Source organism: Polypterus senegalus, chromosome 1 (genome assembly GCF_016835505.1).
Source record: "Polypterus senegalus isolate Bchr_013 chromosome 1, ASM1683550v1, whole genome shotgun sequence".
Classification (NCBI taxonomy): domain Eukaryota; kingdom Metazoa; phylum Chordata; class Cladistia; order Polypteriformes; family Polypteridae; genus Polypterus; species Polypterus senegalus.
In genome coordinates this window covers 160,391,969-160,416,275 of record NC_053154.1, presented here as the reverse complement: position 1 = coordinate 160,416,275, position 24,307 = coordinate 160,391,969, and the positions used below count along the sequence as shown (strand labels likewise).

At 37.4% G+C, this 24,307-nt stretch overlaps 1 protein-coding gene across 2 annotated transcripts in view; it reads right to left on the bottom strand.

Annotated features, from left to right (window-relative positions):
- fndc3ba (fibronectin type III domain containing 3Ba) overlaps positions 1–24,307 on the bottom strand; it is a 528,549-nt gene that overhangs the window by 376,671 nt on the left and 127,571 nt on the right. For both annotated transcript variants that reach the window (XM_039761474.1, XM_039761483.1), the window contains exon 2: positions 12,774–12,912. In XM_039761474.1, coding sequence (XP_039617408.1) covers positions 12,774–12,884 — 111 coding nt within the window. In that variant the 5' untranslated portion in view covers positions 12,885–12,912. The remainder of the gene's footprint in view (positions 1–12,773; positions 12,913–24,307) is intronic.

The following is a 24,307-nucleotide window of genomic DNA, read 5'->3' as shown; positions in this document are numbered from 1 at the left end:
CATCACACTACCACCACCATATTTTACTGTTGGTATGATGTTCTTTTCTGAAATGCTGTGTTCCTTTTACGCCAGATGTAATGGGACATTTGCCTTCCAAAAAGTTAAACTTTTGTCTCATCAGTCCACAAGGTATTTTCCCAAAAGTCTTGGCAATCATTGAGATGTTTCTTAGCAAAATTGAGACGAACCCTAATGTTGTTTTTGCTTAACAGTGGTTTGCGTCTTGGAAATCTGCCATGCAGGCCATTTTTGCCCAGTCTCTTTCTTATGGTGGAGTCGTGAACACTGACCTTAATTGAGGCAAGTGAGGCCTGCAGTTCTTTAGATGTTGTCCTGGGGTCTTTTGTGACCTCTCGGATGAGTCGTCTCTGCTCTTGGGGTAATTTTGATCGGCCGGCCACTCCTGGGAAGGTTCACCACTGTTCCATGTTTTTGCCATTTGTGGATAATGGCTCTCACTGTGGTTCGCTGGAGTCCCAAAGCTTTAGAAATGGCTTTATAACCTTTACCAGACTGATAGATCTCAATTACTTCTGTTCTCATTTGTTCCTGAATTTCTTTGGATCTTGGCATGATGTCTAGCTTTTGAGGTGCTTTTGGTCTACTTCTCTGTGTCAGGCAGCTCCTATTTAAGTGATTTCCTGATTGAAACAGGTGTGGCAGTAATCAGGCCTGGGGGTGGCTACGGAAATTGAACTCAGGTGTGATACACCACAGTTAGGTTATTTTTAACAAGGGGCAATTACTTTTTCACACAGGGCCATGTAGGTTTGGATTTTTTCTCCCTAAATAATAAAAACCATCATTTAAAAACTGCATTTTGTGTTTACTTGTGTTATATTTGACTAATAGTTAAATGTGTTTGATGATCAGAAACATTTTGTGTGACAAACATGCAAAAGAATAAGAAATCAGGAAGGGGGCAAATAGTTTTTCACACCACTGTATATATATATTGTCACAAAAACGAGACATAAACAGATAAAGGTTTGGGGCAGCCACCCATATAATATGGTATCCCAGCTGCAAAAGTCATTTTTATCAAATAACCAGCACTGAAGTGCATACAACTGAGTCCAGAACAATACTGAGGGAAAAGGGAAAAGGAGCAGGCTTTTAAAGGGGAAGACAGGAAGTGAGGTCATAAGGATCGGGCATGTGTTCTTCAATCATTGGATCATGCCTGGACGTGACATCAGAGGGGCCGGAGCTGGTAAGGTCTACTTCCATTGGCTCGGTCCCGGAAGTGACGTCAAGAGAGCCAGGTGGAATCTCCCGGGAAAAGTCTACAGGAAAGGGAGAAAAAGAGTCAGTGCACTCTGCCACATCCCGGCATGCCTCAGAACTGCCTTCACTCAAGCCCTTTAGCTTCCTCCCATGGCAATATATATATATATATTACATTAAAGGCATTCGTAGTCTGAATCATAATCTGATTGTATGGGTGGTTACCTACCAGGTAACTCTTGTGGTTGGTCAGCAAGTCGGCTAACATTCGCCACGGTGCCCTCTATTTCAACCATTCTATGATCTGCTTCTCGCAACTGAAAGAGGGCACCGTATATATATATATATATATATTCACACACAAGCGCATGGGAGGCAGTCAATGGGCTTCACTAAATGTGGTATGCTGGATTATGGGTTGACAGATTGCACTACCATCTATTCTCCCTTCTCTGCAGATCATCAGAAGGAAAGTCTACCTAATCATAAATCCAACACTCTAATAGACTCTACCTCCATTTCCTGTCCCCACTCTGCTTCTGACCTCACTTCAGCCAACAGTCCTTTGGACACACCTCTTCCTCCACTCCAGCTATAAAGCCAGACACTTTGCTTTGTCAGTCAGTCCTGACTTGGACTCAGTCTTTTGTGAGTACTCGGTGGATATCTTGGTTTCTTAATTTGTGAATCCCCAAACTTTTTTTTGGCTCTTTGCTCTTTTCGCTATATGTATGTATTTATATACAGTATGTGTGTGTGTGAGTATGTGTATGTATATATATATATATATATATATATATATATATATATATATATATATATATATATATATACACACTGTATATATGTTCAGTTGGTGAAACCAAAAGAGGCGAGCCCACCATGAAACATTACTCTAGGCCTGCCCTCAGCCTATTATTTTTTTTGCATATGGGCTTGGGTCCAACAGAGAGTCACTAAATGTTGTAGAAGGTCCTTCATTATTATAAGTACAATTTGGATTTTTCTGGTATTATGAATTTTTCTTGCCATTTTCCAGATTTTCTCTCTGGATTGCAGACTGCCTATGTTCGTTTTGTGCTGACTTTTTTAAGGCAAACATTTTTTTTTCTACCTTACCAGTTGTTTCTCCTTTCTTGATTTTTTTTTCAATAAATCCTCCTTTTAAGCCACAGATTCTTGTTCATACTCTCCCATAAAGGACATTTTTGAGTTTTTTGAACTTTAAGTGCCTGAGCCTCATTTTGGGCCTTTGCAGACCAGAAAGAGTGTCTTTACAGTTTAAGGCTAGGCTGCCTGGGGAGTGTTCTTCTCTTGAAGACCAGATTTAGCACAACCCTAGTCTGGATTTTGTTTATTACTGAGCCTGGTAATCATTTTTGGTACTGTTGTGTTACAGAAACACAATATCTGAGCAGCAACTCCCTCCCCATTATATTATAAAACTGCGATTTTTGTAAAAATGCCTGTAATCTATCCATTACTGTAATTCTCATCCCAATTTTAGGGTTCTGGCATGTAAATGCCCATCACAGCTAAAGTTAGTACTTGGTAAGAATCAATCCTGAACAAAGCATGTGTCCACATGAGGATGCTCACTCAGGCACATCTTTATTCACAAACAACGTGCCAATGAGGTAGACATGCACTGGTCTGGGATCGTCAAATAAAACTGAGATACCATACATGGCGACATCAAGAACATTCAAGCTTGACATGTTTATATGGCTGGTACCGTAGGCCAAAAGATCCACCTCTATGACATTGTTTAAGAGATTTCAGTTTTAAGCAGGTTGGAATCGAGATAAAAAAACATTTTTTTTTTTTTTAAATACAAATTACTTTCATGTTCTTGGTTAAAAAAAAACAACAAATGTTTGTCTAATTGCATAATAAACGTACCTCGCTAGTAATAAATAAAATCAAGTGGAAATTAAAAAAACTGGGCTTTAACATAATTCTTCAAAATAATTTTACTTTATTTGGGACAGCACAGAAATGCACAATGCTTAGTCATTTTCCCTTTCAGTTGTAGAGTTCTGGTTTGAGATCACATCCTTGCCATTTTCGAAATTAGAACACTCTCCATATTTATGTAAGGGTATTTTTCCTGTTATTCTTGTTGTTTTCTCCAATATGCAGTCCACTGATGACATTAAAATGGCCCTGCACAAGTGAGGTTGGGTGATTGTTTACATTTTCTATACTAGAGTATAGGCAAATTTAGTCAAGGGTCACGCAGCAAGTAACTGGAGTCAGGAACAGATTGATGCTCCGCCCCTAGCCCTTCCTATCTTTGTCTGTTGCTATGCTACGCTAAATTAGCTGCAGTCATATGAGCAGGGAGATAAAATGTTGGAACCTGGACAGTGGATTTCTTGCAGCATTTTGTAACTTTATGTCTATGTGACCTCCAACATTCTTGAACACCCCTACTGCTTTTGTTATAGACTTTTTGGAATCTTTTAATGTAATCTTTTTTTTTTGCTAGGATTTGTCTTTTGCTTTGATTATTCCTATAACTCTAATGTCTAAACTGTTGGCTGTTTTGACTCTACCCTTGTCTTCGTCTTTTATACATATACTTATACTTCTATGCCTGCTGTATTTGACCATCTGGTTATCCTATCCATAGTTGTTTTCAATTACATGCTCCTAAACAACTTTATTTTACCTGTTCAAGATATATCTTAAGTTGGCTTGTTCCGATCTGCACACTACCGAACATCCACTTTAAAGTTGGAACATTAAGCTGCTGTCCTGTGACTCAGAATTTCAGAGTAGCAGATGCACAGAGAGGCTAAGCTTTGGGTGAGATAGGCCAGCACACACCAGACAGAATGCTACATCAACATTACAATCCGAGCTTCCATTTTTTATTTAGCTTGCTCCTCCAATCATGAGACAGTCATTTAATTAATGTTGCATAGCAACAGACACAGGTAGGAGAGGCCAGGGCAAACAGCAAGAGAAAAGAGCTAGGAACTGAGCCCCATCCTATTACTGATGGCAGTTTTTGACATCCTAACCACTAAGCCCAAATGGATGACAGAAACATTTTTTTATATAGTGCTTCTCTATAATGAACAAAAAGGTGTTTTTTATTTTGGTACACTGAAAAGATTTAAGAGACTCTCTTCGGGGCCATATCCCAATTAGGTAGGGAGCATTGAAGCATAGCACATTGAGCTATTATTATTTTTAATCTTAGCTACAGGGCTATGTGGTCCTGAAAGTACATGTTTTCTGGGTGGTGAGAAATGACTATCCGTCCTTCAATGACCATGTTGCTACAGTCTCTCGGCTTTACAGATTCACTCTATAAAATATCCACAAGATCAGAGTATATTTGACAGCATATGCAGCACAACACCTGGTCCAGGTTTTGGTTTTGTCACAACTGTACTACTACAACTCTTTGCTGGCAGGTATAGTGGCATGTATCACTAGGTCACAGCAGATGATTCAAAATGTAGAGGCAAGGCTGGTGTTCAACCAGCCAAGGGAGTCATACGTCACTCTTCTTGTCAGATCACTACATTGGCTTTCTGAAGTGGCACATATTAAGTTCAAATCCTTTTCATATATATATATATATATATATATAGAGATAGATATACAGTATATATATATATATATATATATATATATATATATATATATATATATATATATATATATATATATATATATATATATACTAGCCATGCCCCGCGGCTTTGCCCACATATTAGTGAAAAAGGACAGCGAGGAGGTCCCCACCCGGCTCCCTACTCCTGACATCATGCATCCCCTCCCCTGAGCCTGCATCTTCTAGCTTGGATTCGCGAGAACATATCACTCCTGCAAGCGAACTATGATTCATAGCGCAATGAGAGAAGTCGCAAAATCAACCGGAATGTTCAAGCAAATTATAGAAAAAAAACACAATCTAAATCCGTTAAGTAGTTCTCTCATGAAAAGCAGACAGACATACAGACAGACAGATGTTTGCATTTTATATATAGAGAGATATATATACATATATTAAGACACTTGTGAGGTCCTATGCTTATTCTCGACCACTAAGGTCTGCTCTTGAACGGCATCTGATGCTGCCACCTCTTTGTGGCATCAAATCTCAGTCCAGACTCTTTTTCAAGTGTAGCTCCTGACTGGTGGAAAATCTGTCCACCTGTATTCAAAATTCTGATGCTTTCAATGTGTTTATGAAGCATTTGAAGCCTCTCTTGTTTTTTCTAATTTATATTAGTTGTTAGCTTATGAAACCTAGGAATTGTACCATGATTGTGTTTGTCAGCTGTTCACTTGTGGTGATCAATTTTGTACTGTTGTTCTGTAATACTTGTTCACAAACAGTCCCCAAGACTGAGGTGCTCACGATTTTGTTGACCTCTTTTGTGTTATATATCAGCCAGAATAGCTGCTGGGGTTCAATTGTTGTTTTCATGTCTGTTTTGTTCCTTTTGGATTCCTTTATATTACATTTGTTGGACATTTAGTTTCAATGTATCTATGTATCTTGCCCTATATACCGTGTGTTTTATGGGTGGTTCCCTAAGAGGTGTATTTTGCTTGTTCATTATTTTTTGCAAAGTTCTGGAGGTTTTTTTTTACCTCCGTGCTCTGTATTTCAACTACTTTGTATTGGTGATTGGGACTCTGTTTGACTTGGATTGTCTTTGTATCTTTAGGTAATACATTTGGCTTCTTGTGTTCCGTAGAGCTTAGTTTGCTACAGAGCAATTTTGTAAATATAAATCTATTTATAAAGATTTGACACTGCCCTTTGTGTGATTAGCTGGGTTTTTGATGGTATTTCCCCCTCTGATGGGCATTTTAAGCATTTCAGGGATCTTTGTCCTTTGGGACTCTCAACTTCATGACACTTTGTAAGTCACTTTAGATAAAACCATCTGCTACGAAAATAAATGTAAATGTCTTATGTAATATTTTCACCTGCATGAACAAAGTATACAGTTACTATGAGCAGAAATAATCTTTTAGGAAAAGAAAATTAAGCAGAATTCTTGTCACAAATCAAGGCCACCAAAACCTTAATCAGCCAAACTGTCAACACCCACCTTCCATCAGGACCACCAAATTTTAAGCCCTAGACATATTCCACTACTCAATCAGATGCATATTTTTGGAAGCTCTCAGCTGACTAATAAGGCCAGGTAAAAAGTCCACGTGGGGAACAGGGAAGAAGAGGCAATAAGGAACAGTGGAGATTTTTTTCACAGCATTCAGCCTCTTGGTGAATGCACAGGGTGAGCTTGGGATTGGTTTACAGCATCAAAGGATGTTGCATACTTTCCACACATGGGCTGACAAAAAAAAAGGAAATCCCACTTGACAAGTAAGTGTATGTAAAAAGGTTAGGTATGCGCAGTAACATAACCTTCATTTCACAAGTCAGAGAGACCAGTAAAGCAGTGATTTATGGTGCTTCTGCCTGAATTTTAAAAACATAACCTTCTCCTTTGAGATGTTGGAAAAAACTGGCAGCAGTTTTATGCTAATTGAGTTCATGCTAATCACAGTGGCCACAGGCACACTTTGAAACAGGATTTCGAACACTAGGGTCCTCTTTAAAAAATGCCAGGTTGATTATTTTAATTTGTGTTTTTGGTAGAGATTGGGCCTAGTCTGTCATTAACATTTAAATGGAAAATGGGTGTGGTTTATGGTAATTAAAGACATCTATGCTAGGATTTTCAAAAGTGTTGGTGAAAACTACAATAGACATGGGAAATGAATTCTGAAGAAGTGAAAAAATGAGTTCTGCCTATAAATAAACAGCCAAAAAACCTACAAGCTAAAACATTAATACTGATGACACTCAAACCATTACTGGCTCAATTATCCATCCATCTAATTTCGAAGACCACTTTTGGGGAAGCTGGGAGTCAACAGCTTCTCCCTACAGCATTTTGTGGAAGGTAAGATCTCACCCTAGACGCCTCACAAACTGCCCTCAAAGCACAATTACATCTGGAAACTTAGGAAAAGGCAGGATGTTTATGGTCTGCACACCAAAATAAAGATACAGATGTTGGAAATCAGCTGTCAGCTGAACATTATCCTCCTGCCTCTCCTGAATACACATGGCCCCACTGTCTCCTTCCAATTTGTGTAACACTATAGATGACCAGCTCTATTAAAAGCTGGTGTCACGGCTCTAAAAGGAAGATGTACAATATAAAAGATACAATTTCTAATTCAATAAACTGAAGAAAAGAATTAATAGGAAATGAGCAGAACAATTCACAAAACAATAGTATTACAGATGAGAACTCTAACAGGCTGGACAAGCTGGTGAAGAAGGTGAGCGTGGTGCTGAGTAGAACTGTGTACTAACTGGAAATTGTGGTAGAAAGGCATATGGGGAAGAATGTACAGGCCATCCTTGACAATAGCAGTCTCCCTCTCCACAACATTTTGGCAGGTCAGACAAGTAAACACAGCACTGGTATTCTCTCACTGCGCTGTAGAACAGAACACTTTAGAAGATGATTTGTTCCAACTGCTGTGAAATTTTATAGCTCTGTTGTCAACACAAGTGATTCAGGACCTGGTCACCATTCTACCTGCCGACACTGTAACAAATGACCATTTGTCCATCCATCCATCCATCCATTATCCAACCCGCTATATCCTAACTACAGGGTCACGGGGGTCTGCTGGAACCAATCCCAGCCAACACAGGGCACAAGGCAGGAAACAAACCCCAGACAGAGTGCCAGCCCACTGCAGATGACCATTTGTACTTTTAACTATTTATTTATTTCTCCTTGCCTTTTTCAATGATTTGTAATAATTTTTGCTGATGTGCTTGAAATACTGGACACCTGAATTTCCCCGAGGGGGTGAATAAAGTATCTATCTACCTATACATAGCACAGTCAAGGCCATTACTTTTTACTTATTACAGTTTATTAATGAAAGCCTAAGCAGGTTGTGCAGGCTAATACTGTAAATTAAAAATAAATAATATATTTTTAGGTTAACTTAATTTCACATTTCTGACAACAGATACCATATAACTGGATATGTGTAGGCGGTTTAGTTTATGGTGGATGTGACTTAGATGATCCTTAAAGTGTAACACAACATTCATTCCCTAAATGCTTATTTCTGTAAACCCAATCACAGAGACTATCAACGGCTCTTGAAATCTAGCTGCAATTTCCATTAGTAAAATTTTTATGAATATACTACCAAACACCAAGGGTGACTGGGCAGTACCTTGTTTTCTCATAAATGTTACAAGACTTTTGAAAACAAATGTGTTCATACAATGTGCACAGCTTTCATATGGGCAACATTACCGGCAAAATGAAGGCTTGGAACTCAAAGAAATACCTGCTTGATTCTTGTCCATTTTAACCACAGCCAGTGAAACTGTGCATTTCAAAATGAAAATGTATGAAAAACATTTCAGACTTGAAATCTGCAACATTCAAAATAACACTTCAATGTTGACATGCACAAGTATGCTTTGATAGACATTTCTGGACAACATGGGTTTGAAGATTCAGCATAGAGATTTTAACCTCAGTTACAGTACACTGGCATCTCTTCATTGGTTAGGTTCACAACACTCTTGCAAAGCACCTTCTATTTTAATCACTCGTAACAGTAACTTCATAACCCAACTGACTAATTTGTACAGGCTGTACTTTAAAATGGTGGATGCTGTCAAGAGCACTGCATTAAATAAACATTGATTAACTGATCCAATTTAACTGGGTGATTTTATGAATTGTGAGATTGCACTGGTTCAGGCCCTGGTCCTATTTATAAAACATTGAACAATAATTTTGAACTAATTATTGTCGATTCTTTTCTTCCACAGATATTCTACAAGGAGAGTTCTTTCCTTGCACAGGTATTTTACAATTATAATTAATAATTAAAATTGCATTTTTCTATGAAAAATCTCCCAGCATTGGTCTGTGCTGCTGCCTCATTGTTCTTCAGTGGTTAGCTCTGGTTCAAATCTACAGTATGTGGATTATGTATGTAGTTCTCACTATGTTTCTGTAAGGTTTTGTTGGGGCATTCCCTTTTCCTTCCATTCCTCTTGGAAAGCACATGGAAACCAGAGTACCACTGGGTAAATCAGGATACTTCTCAATATTGTGCTTGTTTTAATGGTTGGGTTAATTACATATTGGAAAAACCATTTTAAATACTTGCTGGTTTTATCTGGAAGTCATTGAAAAAGTTGAGCTGTCAGCAATAATGGTCGTTTGTCTCTTTTCATAGGATGCAGAGCTGAGGATCTCCGACTTCTTTGCACCACATTCACTGTACAGTATTCCATTCAAAGGTTGAGGGTTGCTTTTTCAAGTTTTATCAGTATACCACTGGCCTATATAAACCTTGGGTATCTCAGTTTAATGATGGGTTTAATATCTGGCTATTCTGAAATCCAGTTGTTGTCCTCCTGGGAGACTGAATAATACTAATACGTTTATTTATAAAGAACCTTTCCCCTGCAGAATAGTTCTGAGAAATTCAGATAGAGCAATAGGTCATATACAACACTGGATATACTGTACAATTCTGGGGCTAATGCACCTCTACCTCTACGGCTAAAAATATGCAGCATTCACGTTAACTAAAGTCAGATTATTCTTATCTCTCACAACCTTGCCATTAACATTTACTTGTCCAAAAGAACATTGAGGGGTGGGGAGCAAAATGGTCTTAATAATTTCATATTTCAAAAAACAAGCCTTGGTGGTGCAGAGTATATATTTTCAGTGTATATAATGACCATGTATAAGAAGCAGCACTAAACTGTTCCTTACTGTTGATGGGTTTATTTATGCAGCTCGGACTTGGTGCAGTTAAGAGAGTGCAATTTATTAAAAGGTCTCTTTAGGTCTAAACATACTTCAATATGTAAACAGTAGTATTTGTTGACTACATTTGTTGTTGTTGTTGTTAGGTGCCGTCAAGTCAGTTCCAACTCTGTGTACAACAGAGCAAAACATTGTCCGATTCTGAGCCATCCTCGCCATTTATTCCATGTTTGAAACCACTGATCCAGCCACTATATCGATGCACCTTGTGCAGGGCCTTCCTCTCTTCCGCTTTCCTGCTACTTAACCGAACATGATGTCCTTTTCTAGAGATTGTTCCCTCCTCACAATGTGTCCAAAGAATGTGAGCCGTAGTACAGATTTAGACCCATTAAATTAATGACTAACATTTTCACAGGTAGGTTTGAAGCTTAAACAACAGAATAACTTTCCTTTATTTCTAACTCGGACCATCTGAAGAACTTTACAGAATCAGGGAAGAAATGTTGAGTATAAGAAGGAGGAATGTGTTTGAAGAATTGCAAAGATGTAACATTTAATTTGAGTACACATCCCAACCTGCGACCCACTTTATTTGGATTTGATGGCAATTACCTTAACTAAAATTGTTGGAACAACCACTGGGCAAGATACAATAAATAAAATTAAAACAATGACCAGTGTCTTTTACTGAAGGTTACTTTGCCATCCATCCATCCATTATCCAACCCGCTATATCCTAACACAGGGTCACGGGGGTCTGCTGGAGCCAATCCCAGCCAACACAGGGTGCAAGGCAGGAACAAGTCCTGGGCAGGGTGCCAGCCCACCGCAGAACTCTGCCATTCATAGATGTGAAAAAATGCTTATTTTAATTTTACTAATGCCAATTGGTAGAAACTACACAGTAAAACACATAGACGTTCAGGAAGTGTAGCTTAGTTGATAAGATTTAGACTACAACCCCCAGTTTCTTCTCACTATATGAGCCTGAGCACCCTATTTGAAAGGTGATATTTTGGTTAAAGTTTATGTATTTGATAAAAGGTTTTTAGTTCTTGGGACAGACAAAGCTATTAATGGTTAGAAAGAGGGCAGTCATCTCTAGCATGGCCATCAGGCTCCTTTAAGTAATGCTTAAAATATTACAGTCAAAAAACATGATGGCCCACACCAAAAGCTGCCACAAGTCACCAATCAAATACATTCTGTACTTATAATCTACTCACAGTAAGTATACGAGGTGAAGCTATTTCACCTTAAATAGGTCTTGCACTTATAATTTACTCACATTAAATAAATGAGGTGTAAATCTGTTTCACTCCAAGACTCTGTAGTACTAGGGTGTTGTATTGTGTTAGCCATTATGAATGTAGAGAAAAGCCAAGCAAAATGACACCTTTTATTGGCTAACTAAAAAGATTACAATATGCAAGCTTTCGAGGCAACTGATTACAATGATTACATCTTGCCTGAAGAAGGGGTCCGAGTTGCCTCGAAAGCTTGCATATTGTCATCTTTTTAGTTAGCCAATAAGAGGTGTCATTTTGCTTGGCTTTTCTCTACTACAAGACCCTGAAATCTTAAATTTTGATAACAGCAGAATTTTTATTGTTTAGCTGACGTCTTTATCCAGGATAACTTACAACATTAGAGGTACAACTGGTTACATTTTTTTTTGCTTTTCCAGTTGGTGCACAGGCAGATGAAGTGACTTTCTGCTGGTCACACATTGTCATCATTTTCAGTAGCAGGATCTGAATCCACAGCCTCAGGGTTGGAAGTTCTAAGCCTTAAACACTACGCCACACTGTCAGTATTTACATGAAAGAAGGGGCAAGTCTTGTTTTATCTTATATAAATGTAAATGAAACGTAAATAAATATTTTTCTATAAACATAAAGTGGATATCAAAACGATATGCACTACTCTTGAAAGTTCAGCTTTAATTGATGCTGAACTTGAAACTAACACAAACCATTTGAGACATTTAGAAACAAGTTTAAAAAAAAAAAAAAAAAAGTTAATAAAATGTATCAAAAACAAACCATACACCTTGTAGAGCCTCTGTTCCACAAGTGTGCAGACCCTTTAATAGTTCTTTAAATAATTCTATCAGAATAGATTTTACATAACTTGGCACATCTGCATTTTAATATTTCATGACTCTTTTCATTGAGGAATCGTTTCAAGTATAATCGGATTATGTGGGACTTGTGACCACAGCCCCCTTTTGGCGAGTCTACAGATTTTCTATAGGACTAATGTCCAGCTCTGACTAGACCATTTTAGGACACTGAACTTTCCTTTTCATTTCTCTAGCAAAAATCTTATGAATGATAAGAACGATCTGACAGGATTTGCCTCCTTTCAAAACCGTGTATCAACAAATGCTGAGATTTTTAGTAACTTGGTGTGCACCAATACAGGGTGGTCCAGATCTAACTATGCAGATCCAGATCGTCTGGATGACTTTGACTTATGCAGGGATGATTCCAGTTCGGTGCAAAGATGATTCTTCATGTTGTCAGTTCGCACAATTCTTGATGGTCCGGGATTTCTTGGGTGATTTTCTATGTAATAAACTTAATAAGTTATAGCGTAATGAAAATTGCATAATTAGATCTGGACCACCCTATACATATACTCATCAGACATATACATGGGTACCCCTGCTTGGATTCTGTACATGTTATACTCATCATATTCAAATTAACTGTGACTCACGTGTTGAGACCCATCTCCATTAACCATGTGAGGCATCAGAGGCACTTCCCCATTCAGCAAGGGTGGCAGGTCCAGTGGAATCTGGTCTGTCATCATCATTGTGACATACATTCATGGAGAACTTTCCTCTGCAGACGTTCTATAAAAGCCAAAAAAACAAACAAAAAAAAAATCACAATTCAGTAATAATAGCAACTTCTGTAGTCAGTCTATTATTTTGATTCTGTGGCAAACATGGTCATGTTCCTCCAGGAGGTCCCTAGGATGGATTGGGCCTTAGGATTACACTTCAGTTTTTACTTAAGAACTGCAAAATTAGCAACATTCTTTTTTTTTTAAAACATAAACGTATTCATTAATACACACATGCAAAACTTTTAACCATTCTCAAATGTTAAATTATGTATTCCCATGACTAAAAGAAGAAACAACTAGCCAGACACCTATTTTCTAAGAATAGTCTCAGGAAAAAAGAAAAGATTCACAAGTATAAAATAATCAATCATTGAAGAGTCAACCCCTACCTTTTAAATGGGTTTTAAAAATGTTTATGGTAATAAACAGCAATGCTCAATGAAATCTATAACAACTCTCATTTCTAACGAATGGCACTCAGTCAAGGTAAATACTTCAAAATGAAGCATAAGAAATGGCCAGACGCTTTTTTTGTTGCTAGTTATTTATGCTATTCCTTGATCATATTTAAAGGAGAACTAAATATACTTGGCTAAAGTCCTCATTTTTCTATATACTGCATTCTCTCTACGCTTCAACTGCCTTGCGCCAGTGAGAAATAATTGAATGTATGGCCTTCTTTTACCAATCTGAATCCAACAACTGCAGCCACCACATCTTCAATTACTGTATTTAGTTATCAGTCCTAATTTTTTTTCTTCCTCATAAAGACCACATTTGAATAAGTCCAAAGAAATGGAAATCTGAAGGAGCAAGATCTGGACTCTAGTGCAGACAGTCAGACAAATACAACTTTTAGGATTGCTTCTTAGGTATGAAACACCATCAGCACTTCGCAATGCCTGCTGGAGTCAAACTGCGCTTGTGATTGAAAATGGATTATTCCGCAGTAATGATGTAGCAAACGGGTTATTTCAAACTGATCACAGAATAAGCTGCTGTTTCGTTTAACTTTTGACTGATGTAAAAAAAAGCTTTGCAAAGACTTCTTGGGAAACTTTTACAAGACAGTTGTTTGCAAGCAAATCTCCCAGTACTGAAACTAGTTTTATATAGTGCCATTTACTAAGCACATTATTAAAGGGTTCTTTGTGAGGATGATGAAATATATCATCCAATGCACATACACTACAGTGCACTCATGGCTGAAGCAAGTCCAGCGCCGAACTCTGAACAGATTTTTGCACTTTGCTTCTTTTTCTTTTGCACTTGTGGTTATAATCAAGCATGTCAACTATTTATTGCATCTGCCATGTACTGTCATCGCTCCGTCTCCTGAATAAAGTTCTCAATACAAATATCACACGGAGACTTCACTGTTGACAATGCCTCAGTGACTCACAATCAAATCGTGAACAACAATGACATTAACTAAAGATAAAATACTCGCAGTTTTCTGGGCCACTGATTTATGTACAAGGTGCTAACATCAAACTGAGGACGTGCAAAAATGGCCAGCTTGCAACAAAGCTGACTGCTTGTGAGAGTACTTCAGTTTCATGGTAGGTTAATTTCATTTTCCTTTAATTAGACGTACTGCACCGCTAAGCTCTTTTATGATCACTCAGCTGAGCATCAGATTATAAACTAACTAACAGAAACACATTTAAAAAAGAGTCCTTTGTATAGGTTTCTCTGTTTGGAAGTGGTCCAGATAGTGGCCCTGTCTACAGTATACAATATTACGGGATATCCATCATCACCACGTCCAGTTCTCATGGACACACTTAAGGCTCTTGTAGTTGGTTTTGGAACAGGCACCAATACTTTGCAAACCTAGATTAGAAAAGAAGCTGAGAAAATGAAGTGATTGATGGATAAATAGATGGATGGATGGAATTCCCCAGTGCTATATACTTACTAAAATAGTAACCATCCTGCCAGACATGAATGCTGAAAAATGACCCTAAGCTTTTTTTCAGAATGCGCATCTGATGATGATTAACTGTAAACCTTTCAATAAAACATATCTGTTACATTTTATTCATAACGATAATCCCAACTATGGTAGGATGTTCCAAGGATATGTCTTAAAAGTTTTTTTTTTTTTTGTCAGACCCCGCATGTCCCCAGGGTAAGGGTACAGAAGTACTATCTGCCCATTGTATAAGTGATCTGTTAAACAGCAAGGAGATATGATAATGGGCCTGAAACACCAATTCCCATTTTAGACATCTGCTCTGACCTTTCAGTTAAGTTTAAAGCCAATACCGAAACCCTTCTTAAGTTAAAAATGGCCCGAGAATACACTATAATCTCAAAATCTAGCTCTTCTTAAAATTACCAGGATTAAGAAACTGCTTCCTATGTCTTTAGTTGGTCGGCTCCTACATTGGGGAATTTTCTGCCTAGTAATAATAAAGAAGCTTCATCTGACCGATCATTTAAAATCAAGAACAACAATTGCCTACTTCAGTATATCATATTACATGCTTGGTAAAGGCTATTCATATTGCTTCTTCATAAATGTATGCTCTTTTTTCCTTAGTGTTCTTTAGAAGTACTTGAATGCCACTTCTATTTTGATAAAGATATTGGAGAAGGACCCAGTAATTGCCTAGGTGGGATGACAGAATGGAAAGATGGACACTAAACATGGATATGGATTGATAATCAATTATTCCACCTCTAAATTACAACATTGCAAAGAAGTAAGAGTACTAAAGGTTGACAACTCTTGCACATAAAGTGCAATAACAAAGATAAATCAGAATTGTGATTAAATATTTATTAACCAGTAACGGAGCACTGCATTATAACGTGCAGTGAATACACTTGACTTGAACATTCATAGTTTTCATATTCTTTCTCTGTATGGTTAGCATTCATTTGCTCAGAGGTTGATGCACTCGCTGCTTCCTAAAGCAGCTCTTCTTTTCTCCACTCTAGCGTTCCGCTTCTTCTCTTCTTTCATCAGCATCTTTTCGCATTAAAACTGATTAAGTCAGTGTCTGTGTTACAATTACTTAGTATGTTTTCTTTCATTTTTCACTTAAGCTGGCACTTAAGTCTTCAATCTGCCTCAAGAATGATTTAAGATATGAAGAGATTAGAGAAGTGACGGTGAAGGTGGTAGGGATGAGAATGGATTGCAGGGCTGCCTTGCTGGCCACTGCCAAGAGTTGATTCTACAATAAAAATAAAATAAAAAGAGGAATAACCTTGGAGGTCAATCATCACCCCGAAAGCGGATAATACACATCACGTTGTATACGTGTACCAAATTTCAGGTCAATAGTTCAAACGGTTTGCAAGCTACAGGTGATTTAAAATCTTTGACAAACAAACAGCCATGGTAACGTATTATACTGTATATAAAGATATAATCAAAGATACAACAAGAAATGTCTATATTTTAAAATAGCCCAAAGACTACTCCTTGCATTACTATCCAATGTTCTGCACCATAAAACAAAACCTAATTAACCTTAAAAGTCACAATAAAAAAATAAAATGACCAGTAAAATTAAACAACTGACATTAAGAGATGACTTATTCCTCCATGAAAAAGATAAATTTATGCAGTAGGCGCAAAACTAACAAGAGCTTTTTCAAATAGGTTACAGTGATTCAGATAAAAGAGAAAACAGAAGGCAGCGACAAAAAGTACCCAAGACAAGGACAGTAAGTTATGCTACATATATGTTTCCATAAAAAGTCACTTCTACATAGGTACTAGTATCACCATAAATATATCTTAAATCCACTTTACATATACAAATTGAACCTTTGCTTATGTAATCTTCCAAACTCGTCTTTAGTCTTCAAAAAGTCGCACCCTGAGGGGTTTTACAGTGTATAGAAATTCACTTTGTCTATGCTGACACAAAGTAAGTGGGAAGACAGAGACACCAAATAGGAGCAAAACCAACCAGCATCCACGCAATGGAGATTAACTGTCCACAAGCTTGACGTTCACCTCTGGAAGAAGACTCTTTATATACAATGGTCATTTACACATTTGACATAATATGGATATTTCAAATACCGTACTGTATATACTCACGTATAAGTCAGGTCTTGAAACCCAACAAATCATAAAATCAGACCCTGACTTATACGTTTGTTCAAAAATACACTTGAATTTTTTTTTTAATCTTCTTTCTTCCTCCAATCTTGCACCAGTTTCTCAGACGCATCAAATTTTGTTGCAGCAGTGCAGTTACCAATTTTTTTTTGCCACTTCAATGACTTTTAATTTAAAACCAGCTTCATACTTTCTTCTGATCGAACGCTCCATCGTAGATAAGGGATGCTCTTATGATAAAGGTGTACGAGTGTGTGAGATACAAATAACACAAAACAGTGCAACGTCGCTTCGGAGTAGTTCAGGTATTACTGTGTGGTCACATAGGCACAAAACATAGAAAAAAAGGCAGTGTGCTCCTTGATTACTCTCTCAGGTGGGCGTTAGCATATCATAGTCTCTTGGACCAATAGCGTGAGTTTTTTCGCATTCAACATTATAAAATACCAGAAATTATATGGTAATATCAAGCCCCAACTTATCTGCGGGAGAACTTAAACGTGAGTATATACGGTAATTCTTTAAAGCAACCTGTATTTTTACAGATATAAAATAAGCAAAAATCTCTTTGATGAATGAAATAAAACTTTTTTTTAACAACAGTCCAACTATCAGACAGTTCCAGTATAATGTTAGGTGCGTTCTATGCATACATTTTCTAACTGGTTTAAAAAACAAGAAAGTACTTATTTTGCCAAAATGACAATAAGTAGGCAAAGAAACATAGAAAAAAATCTGAAATTTAAATATTGTTAATGGTATTTGCGTATTTATTCATAAGTTTAAACATGCTAATATAACCACATTTTTAGTTTATATTCTAACGTTATATTACCAATGACTTATAATATATTTACATGTAGCATTACAGGTGTGATTCTAAACAATGCCCCCATTTTAAACTCAGGCTCTGCCCCTAATTATCTAAAGTAATCAATAAAAGACAGTAAACCATTAATAACGGATATGTAGGATGGTCACATGAAAGGAAATCTGCCATGGAACGTACCAAGGGGTAGAATGTTATGAAGATCCAAATGATAGATTTTTGTTAGCTCATTTTTTCATATTCATCATTGTTATGGTGTGGGTCGGCTTCCTGTCGTGTTCAGGGACCCACTACACAAAAATCACATACCCCCCAGCTTCTCTTTGTTAAAGCTGTACATGACAGACAGTATTGTTGTATTGTGTATTTAGTATTTTATAATTATTTTGTAATTAGTGAGGCTAGTAAAAGCACACAATGCAAATCTACTTTACAATCTGCACACCCCTGAAAAAAAAAAACAACCACCATAATACCTCAATATGTGTAATAGACACCTAAGAGCAAAGCTGAAAGTAGGCAGACTGAGTTTGTTGCCTCTATTACAAATAAATTAATGAAAAAATTAAACTTATTAAAATGCAAAGACCTAATGTTTGCTTGAAAGTGCCTCTACTAAATTAATAACAATAACATATGAATAATAGTATTGAAGAACAAATGAGAAAAAGTTGTTTTCCCTTAAAATGGCATCTTACATGTAAGAACATTCTTTCAATTAAAGTATTCTGTTGAAGTGTTCTGTTCTAAGTATAAATGGCCTGTATTTGATATAGCGCCTAACTAGAGTTCAAGAACCCCCCTAGGCGCTTTACAACACAACAGTCATTCACCCATTCACACACACATTCATACGCTGGTGATGATAAGCTACTATGTAGCCACAGCTGCCCTGGGGCACACTGACAGAAATGAGGCTGCCGAACACTGGCGCCACCAATCCTTCCGACCAATATAAACAGTATTGACTTCCATCCATCCATTATCCAACCCGCTACATCCTAACTATAAGGTCATGGGAGTCTGCTGGAGCCAATCCCAGCCAACACAGGGTGCAAGGCAGGAAACAAACCCCGGGCAGGGCGCCAGCCCACCGCAAGGCGCACACACACACATATACACACATACACCAAGCACACACTAGGGACAATTTAGAATCGCCAATGCACCTAACCTGCATGTCTTTGGACTGTGGGAGGAAACTGGAGCGCCTGGAGGAAACCCACGTAGACACGGGAAGAACATGCAAACTCCACGCAGGGAGGACCCGACAGTAGTGACTTTCAAAGCGCAATTTTGATTACTAATATTATGAAGCACTACTTAGACAATAAATGGTGTACTCCTTAACTATATACAGTTCACACATTATGCACTGACCCAGTGCTAAAGACTATAAAACTGACATTTTTCTAGGGGTCTAGTCAATGTCAGTACTTTAAGCATGTAACCTTCACTTCCTATCCCACTTTTCCATGTCAGGGGCATGGAGAGGCAGTAGCATTTCCTTGAACACTTGTTTTAACACAAGCACCAGCCCTGGAAACTGTGGCGGCCACTTTATGTTTTAGATTTAATATCCAAGGACAAACCGTTTGGCCCCTTGGCCAAGAAAGTTCAGAAGGCTGACTACTACTTTCAAATCATCGTCATCAGCTCACTTTTCTTGGTCTACTCCATGAACTAGCCAAGTAGAATAATGTAGCACAAAGCACAGAATTATTCAACTCAAAATTATATATCAAGCGTATCTCTCTATCGTTTAAAACTGTAGAAAATGTTTCCAGGGCAAGATACAACCTCTGAAAGTTGCAATCAAGTTCTAGCCTCACTAGGCCATGTTCTGGACCTGCACCAAATTAACATCATTCTAGACCAAAATTTTTAAATGCCTGTCAGACAGCCTTGGTGTCACAATCCCTCCTAATCCATTAACAGCCGTGTTTGGTGAACTCCCAGATAGGCTTAAATTGGAGAGGGACAAACAAACTGTAATTGCCTTTACTACACTTTTGGCATGTAGATTTATTTTTACTAGCTTTAAATTTTACTCTGCTGGCCTAGCTCTCTTTCTAAGGGTTGGGGGTTGATTTGTTTCAAACCTTTTTTTGCTAAACTTGAGTTATTTTTATGGAATACTATTTGATTTTAATAAAATCAATAAAATCAAAAAAAAAAAAGAATAATGAGTGCACTGTTCCCGAGTCTATAACTGATGATTTGATAGTATTGTAAGTGAAATGGAAAAGGATGCTAATATTTGTGTGTTTTTAGGATTTTGTAGGATTCACTTATCTCATCACTTACCCAGACTGCTGTTCAGTACACATAGTGAGTAGTTTGTCCATAGTGTCCATAGATTAAGGGTATTAATTCATTCAGGTGGGATTGTGCAGTGGTCACAAGCTCACAGCTATGAATGTGACACAGGATGGAGGGCTGATCATTCCTTCAGTCCATTTTCTGCTGTGTGTGGCAGATGCCAATGAAGACCATCTACAAGGTAGAATGGCTCAGTGCAGCGATCAGGAGGTATTTGTACAAGCCAAAGGGTAGTGACGTTGTGTGGCAATTCACCATTGTTTGATGCTTTGTATGACAGCTACTGTCTGTCTTGGGTGTTTGTATGACACAGTGAGCTTACAGGTAGTGATAGTACTACTTGTCTGTCATAGCCACAGGGCAACTGTGTGCCGAACGTTGTAGTTTTTGGCTCAACCCTGTAGGCATGCCTTCCAGAATTAGCGGCCCCATCTCAGCTTGAAGTTGTCAAGGGCAATGATCACCCATATGTGGTCTTAGCCTAAACAGAGGCTTTGTTTGGCAAACTCTCCTGTTCTGCAGTGACTGTGATATATCCAAATATGCCATGTTACAGCAATAACTTTGGATAGACATGGACATTAGCTGTTAGGCAACTGACATCCTCAGTGCCAGTTCTCTCATGAATCAGTTGTGCAAAAGTACGCAACCTCCTGTGGCCATGAAGACCATTCATCAAGCCTGCTCAAGAGGAAAATTGGGGGGACTGTAGACACAATTCTTTCCATACACCCTTAAACGTGTGAGAGGGAATGTAAATTTAAGACACAAATTGAAATCACTGACAGTATTGATAAGGTACACAACAGCGGGTGTGACAAACAGCTTGGCCTAAGACACCAGAACTTATGTACTGCACAGAGCAATGACCCAACACTGTTGTGGAATGACAATATGTTTTGCACAAAACCACTTTACTTCTTTAAAAACAGATACATAAATAAATAAATTTGGGTGTATAAAGAAAAAAATAGTTTTATATGAGTACTTCTTCCTACCTAGGTTATTATAGCTCTAATTTTTCATTATTTTCTACATTATTTTTTAATGATTTGGGTGCATAAAGATTAATTATTTACTTTGATATTAATTATCATTACCATGGTTATTTTGGCTCATTTTTTTTAACCAATGTTTATTTCTACACTATTTTCACCTCTCATCCCATTATTAATTTAGCTTCAGTTCAGCTATATGAACTTTAGAGCATTTCAATTTTATTTTTTTTTCCTTTTGGTGACTTCCCTCAATTAGTTTTTATTTTGAGAGAAAAATTTATCATTTTCATTTTATCTTAAATATAATGAAGATTAAGAAATACATTCTATGTCTACGGTACACAGCAAATGGGTTATTTTGCTCCAACCATTCATACACAAATTATTTGCGGAACGTCACGGTGTACCATCTGTTTAAGAATTAGGCTCTGTCCTTAGGCAGCATTGGGCATTTTAAACTTCAGATCAAGAACTTCATAATACATTCTGCGGACATCTTTATGGAAACAGTTTTAGGGGGTGTTTTTAAGTTTATCCAGTTCCTTCCCTTTAATAGAATTCTACAACCTTGACTGTCTCGTCCCCATTTGCTCGTTTCTATGAGTGTCACATTCAAAGTACTTTCAGACTTCCTCTTTACGACCAATCCTTTGGTGTGTGCCAATGTTCAATACATGTGCTGTCTAGGCACCTAATAAATGCTCATTAAGCTTCCTAGACATAGAGTGCAAAAGTTTTAGTGAAAAAGAGGTGCAGTCAACAACAGTGTTCTCTCTAAGAACTGAGCTGGCATGAGTAAATATTTTTCAGTATGCAGAAGATAGAACACAACCAGGGTTAGTTCCCTTATGGTACCTATGCTGCTAGCATAGACTGTAGCTTCCATAAATCTGATTTAAAACAATCACTATTAGAAAATGGGCAGATGGCTTGCAAATAGGTAACTGACCGGTCCCTTTGTTGATGTATACTCTAAAATGAGTCAAGATGTCTTGTATAAAAGCCCTCTTAAATTATCCTGTCAATCTTATTTAGATCTCACCTTTTTCTCTGAAAACATGCAATGGCTGACAAAGAAAGAAATAAAAATTTCAAAATATAAAGAGACAAAAATTACTTATGAGGCACAGGTACCAACACAGATATCCACCTGTTTAACATCTCATTGCTGAAAAGACAAACACAACAGTGCTGTCAATTATGGAACAACTAAGCTACCAAAAGCAGTCAGTGCAGCATTTTAGCCAACACTAGGACAAGCCTGAAGCCAAACACCAGAAGTCGTCTGAATCCTTGCAAGACTGCTTTACTTTCATGCCGTTAAACTCACAGTTAACTGTGTCATAATCAGATGAGCTAACTGCCGTCAATGGCAGGGCTGTAATCTCTGAATTAAGAGAGTTGAAAAGAAACCTCTGAAGAGGAACGTTACTGGTTTTCGAACAAATTATCCTATTTTGACTGGAATTCATAGAAACAAGTGCCTTCTGTCTTTCAGTAAACTGTTCCTCTGTTTCTCTTTATTAAACCAGGCTGATGGACTTAGCAGTTACAAATCAAGTTTAAAGGAAAGAAAAAAAAGGCTTCATTTATTTTTTTTTCTGCTGCTGAATACAGTATTATTATACAACAGTTCTCATCATGAAGTACAAGACTCAAATGAATGCACCATACAACATCTCATGAACTTGGCCCACCACATGTAAGCCATCAGCCTGGAAAATGTTTGCTATTCTTTTGCTTAGAAAAAGCACCATGTGTTCAGCTACTGATACTATTACCAGGCTGTCACGTCTACAGGAGGGTAAAGTCAGTAGAAGACAGAACTGCAGCCATGTCAGTGCTTGATTCTGTCTTTTAGTATGCAGTATTTCTATATGCATCCAGCAGTGCATTCCAAGAAGGGCTTTCAGACAGGAAAAAATACAGACAGCAGATAATATCTTTCAAGATCACATGTTTACCAAGACCATATCAATTGCTCAAAGGTGTAAAGCATCTTTCTGAAGAAACAGTAAAAATGGCAAGTGTGAGCAAGGGCTATAAGAATGATGGGGATGGTGGGCGTGGAAAGAAGAGATCGGCTATCATCATTTCACTGCACTCATACGCTTGAGTGCATTATAACTACAAGCTAAATTGCCTTTGTACTCAAAAAGAAAGGTATAAGATTAATTCTTAGTCTAGAATGTGCTTTAGATTCTTAACTTTTCCATTTCAGTAATGCTTTAATTAAAGCCCACCATCCGAGGTCTGAAAATGCAAGCAAGAATATTGTTAATTACTGTTTGAGTCCATGCCATTGCAATACTATACTAAAAAATACTATAACTGCAATGCTTTGTCTGTTTTTTCTATCCCTTTAATTGGATATCTCAGTCTAAAATTTTAAGGTAAAGTCTTCAAACTTAATAACTAATTAAAACTAGTGTTGTACTATCTAACTACTAGATTCCAAATGTAACTTGCCTCATAAGCCATGCAGTTGGACTTTCCCATTGAAAGCATCCATTGCAATACCACTCCTTACATATAATGTATTTTCACTATTCTGGTGACAAGTCAGTTTTACATCATCATCATTATTATTATAATATAGTAAGCATAAAACCAATTTACATTGCTCACCTGGCTGAATATATAACAACCTGTTGTATTGTAATCACTTGGCTAGTTACAAAAGAAATCATACATTCATATAAGAACTGATGTTCTGATAAACTCAAAAATCCATGAGGAACTAAGGATGGACTCCCAAAATAATAAAATATTTTAGAACAGCATGCTCTTGTTAGTGTTGCTCCTGGGACTATGTCACAATAGTCTCAAAAGCTCTATTTGGACAGGTTTAGTTTTACAACAGGAGGTATAGTAAAGTAATTATTATAATTCTAGTCCAACCCAAATTTCTCATGTCGGTAACTTTTCACAGACTGTGCATCCACATCTTAATAAAAATTACAGAACCGTATCTTCTATAAGTCCATAAACAATTACCCCAAGTTAAACTAGTCCTGTGACAATCAACAAGTAAGTAAATGTGAGCTATTTAAATAGGAGTAGAATTACTGAGGTCCTCTGATAATATTTACTTTACCCCACCTCCCACCCAGAGAAAAAAGAACTACTGGTGTACTACTTGTTGTGTGTGCTGAATAATAGG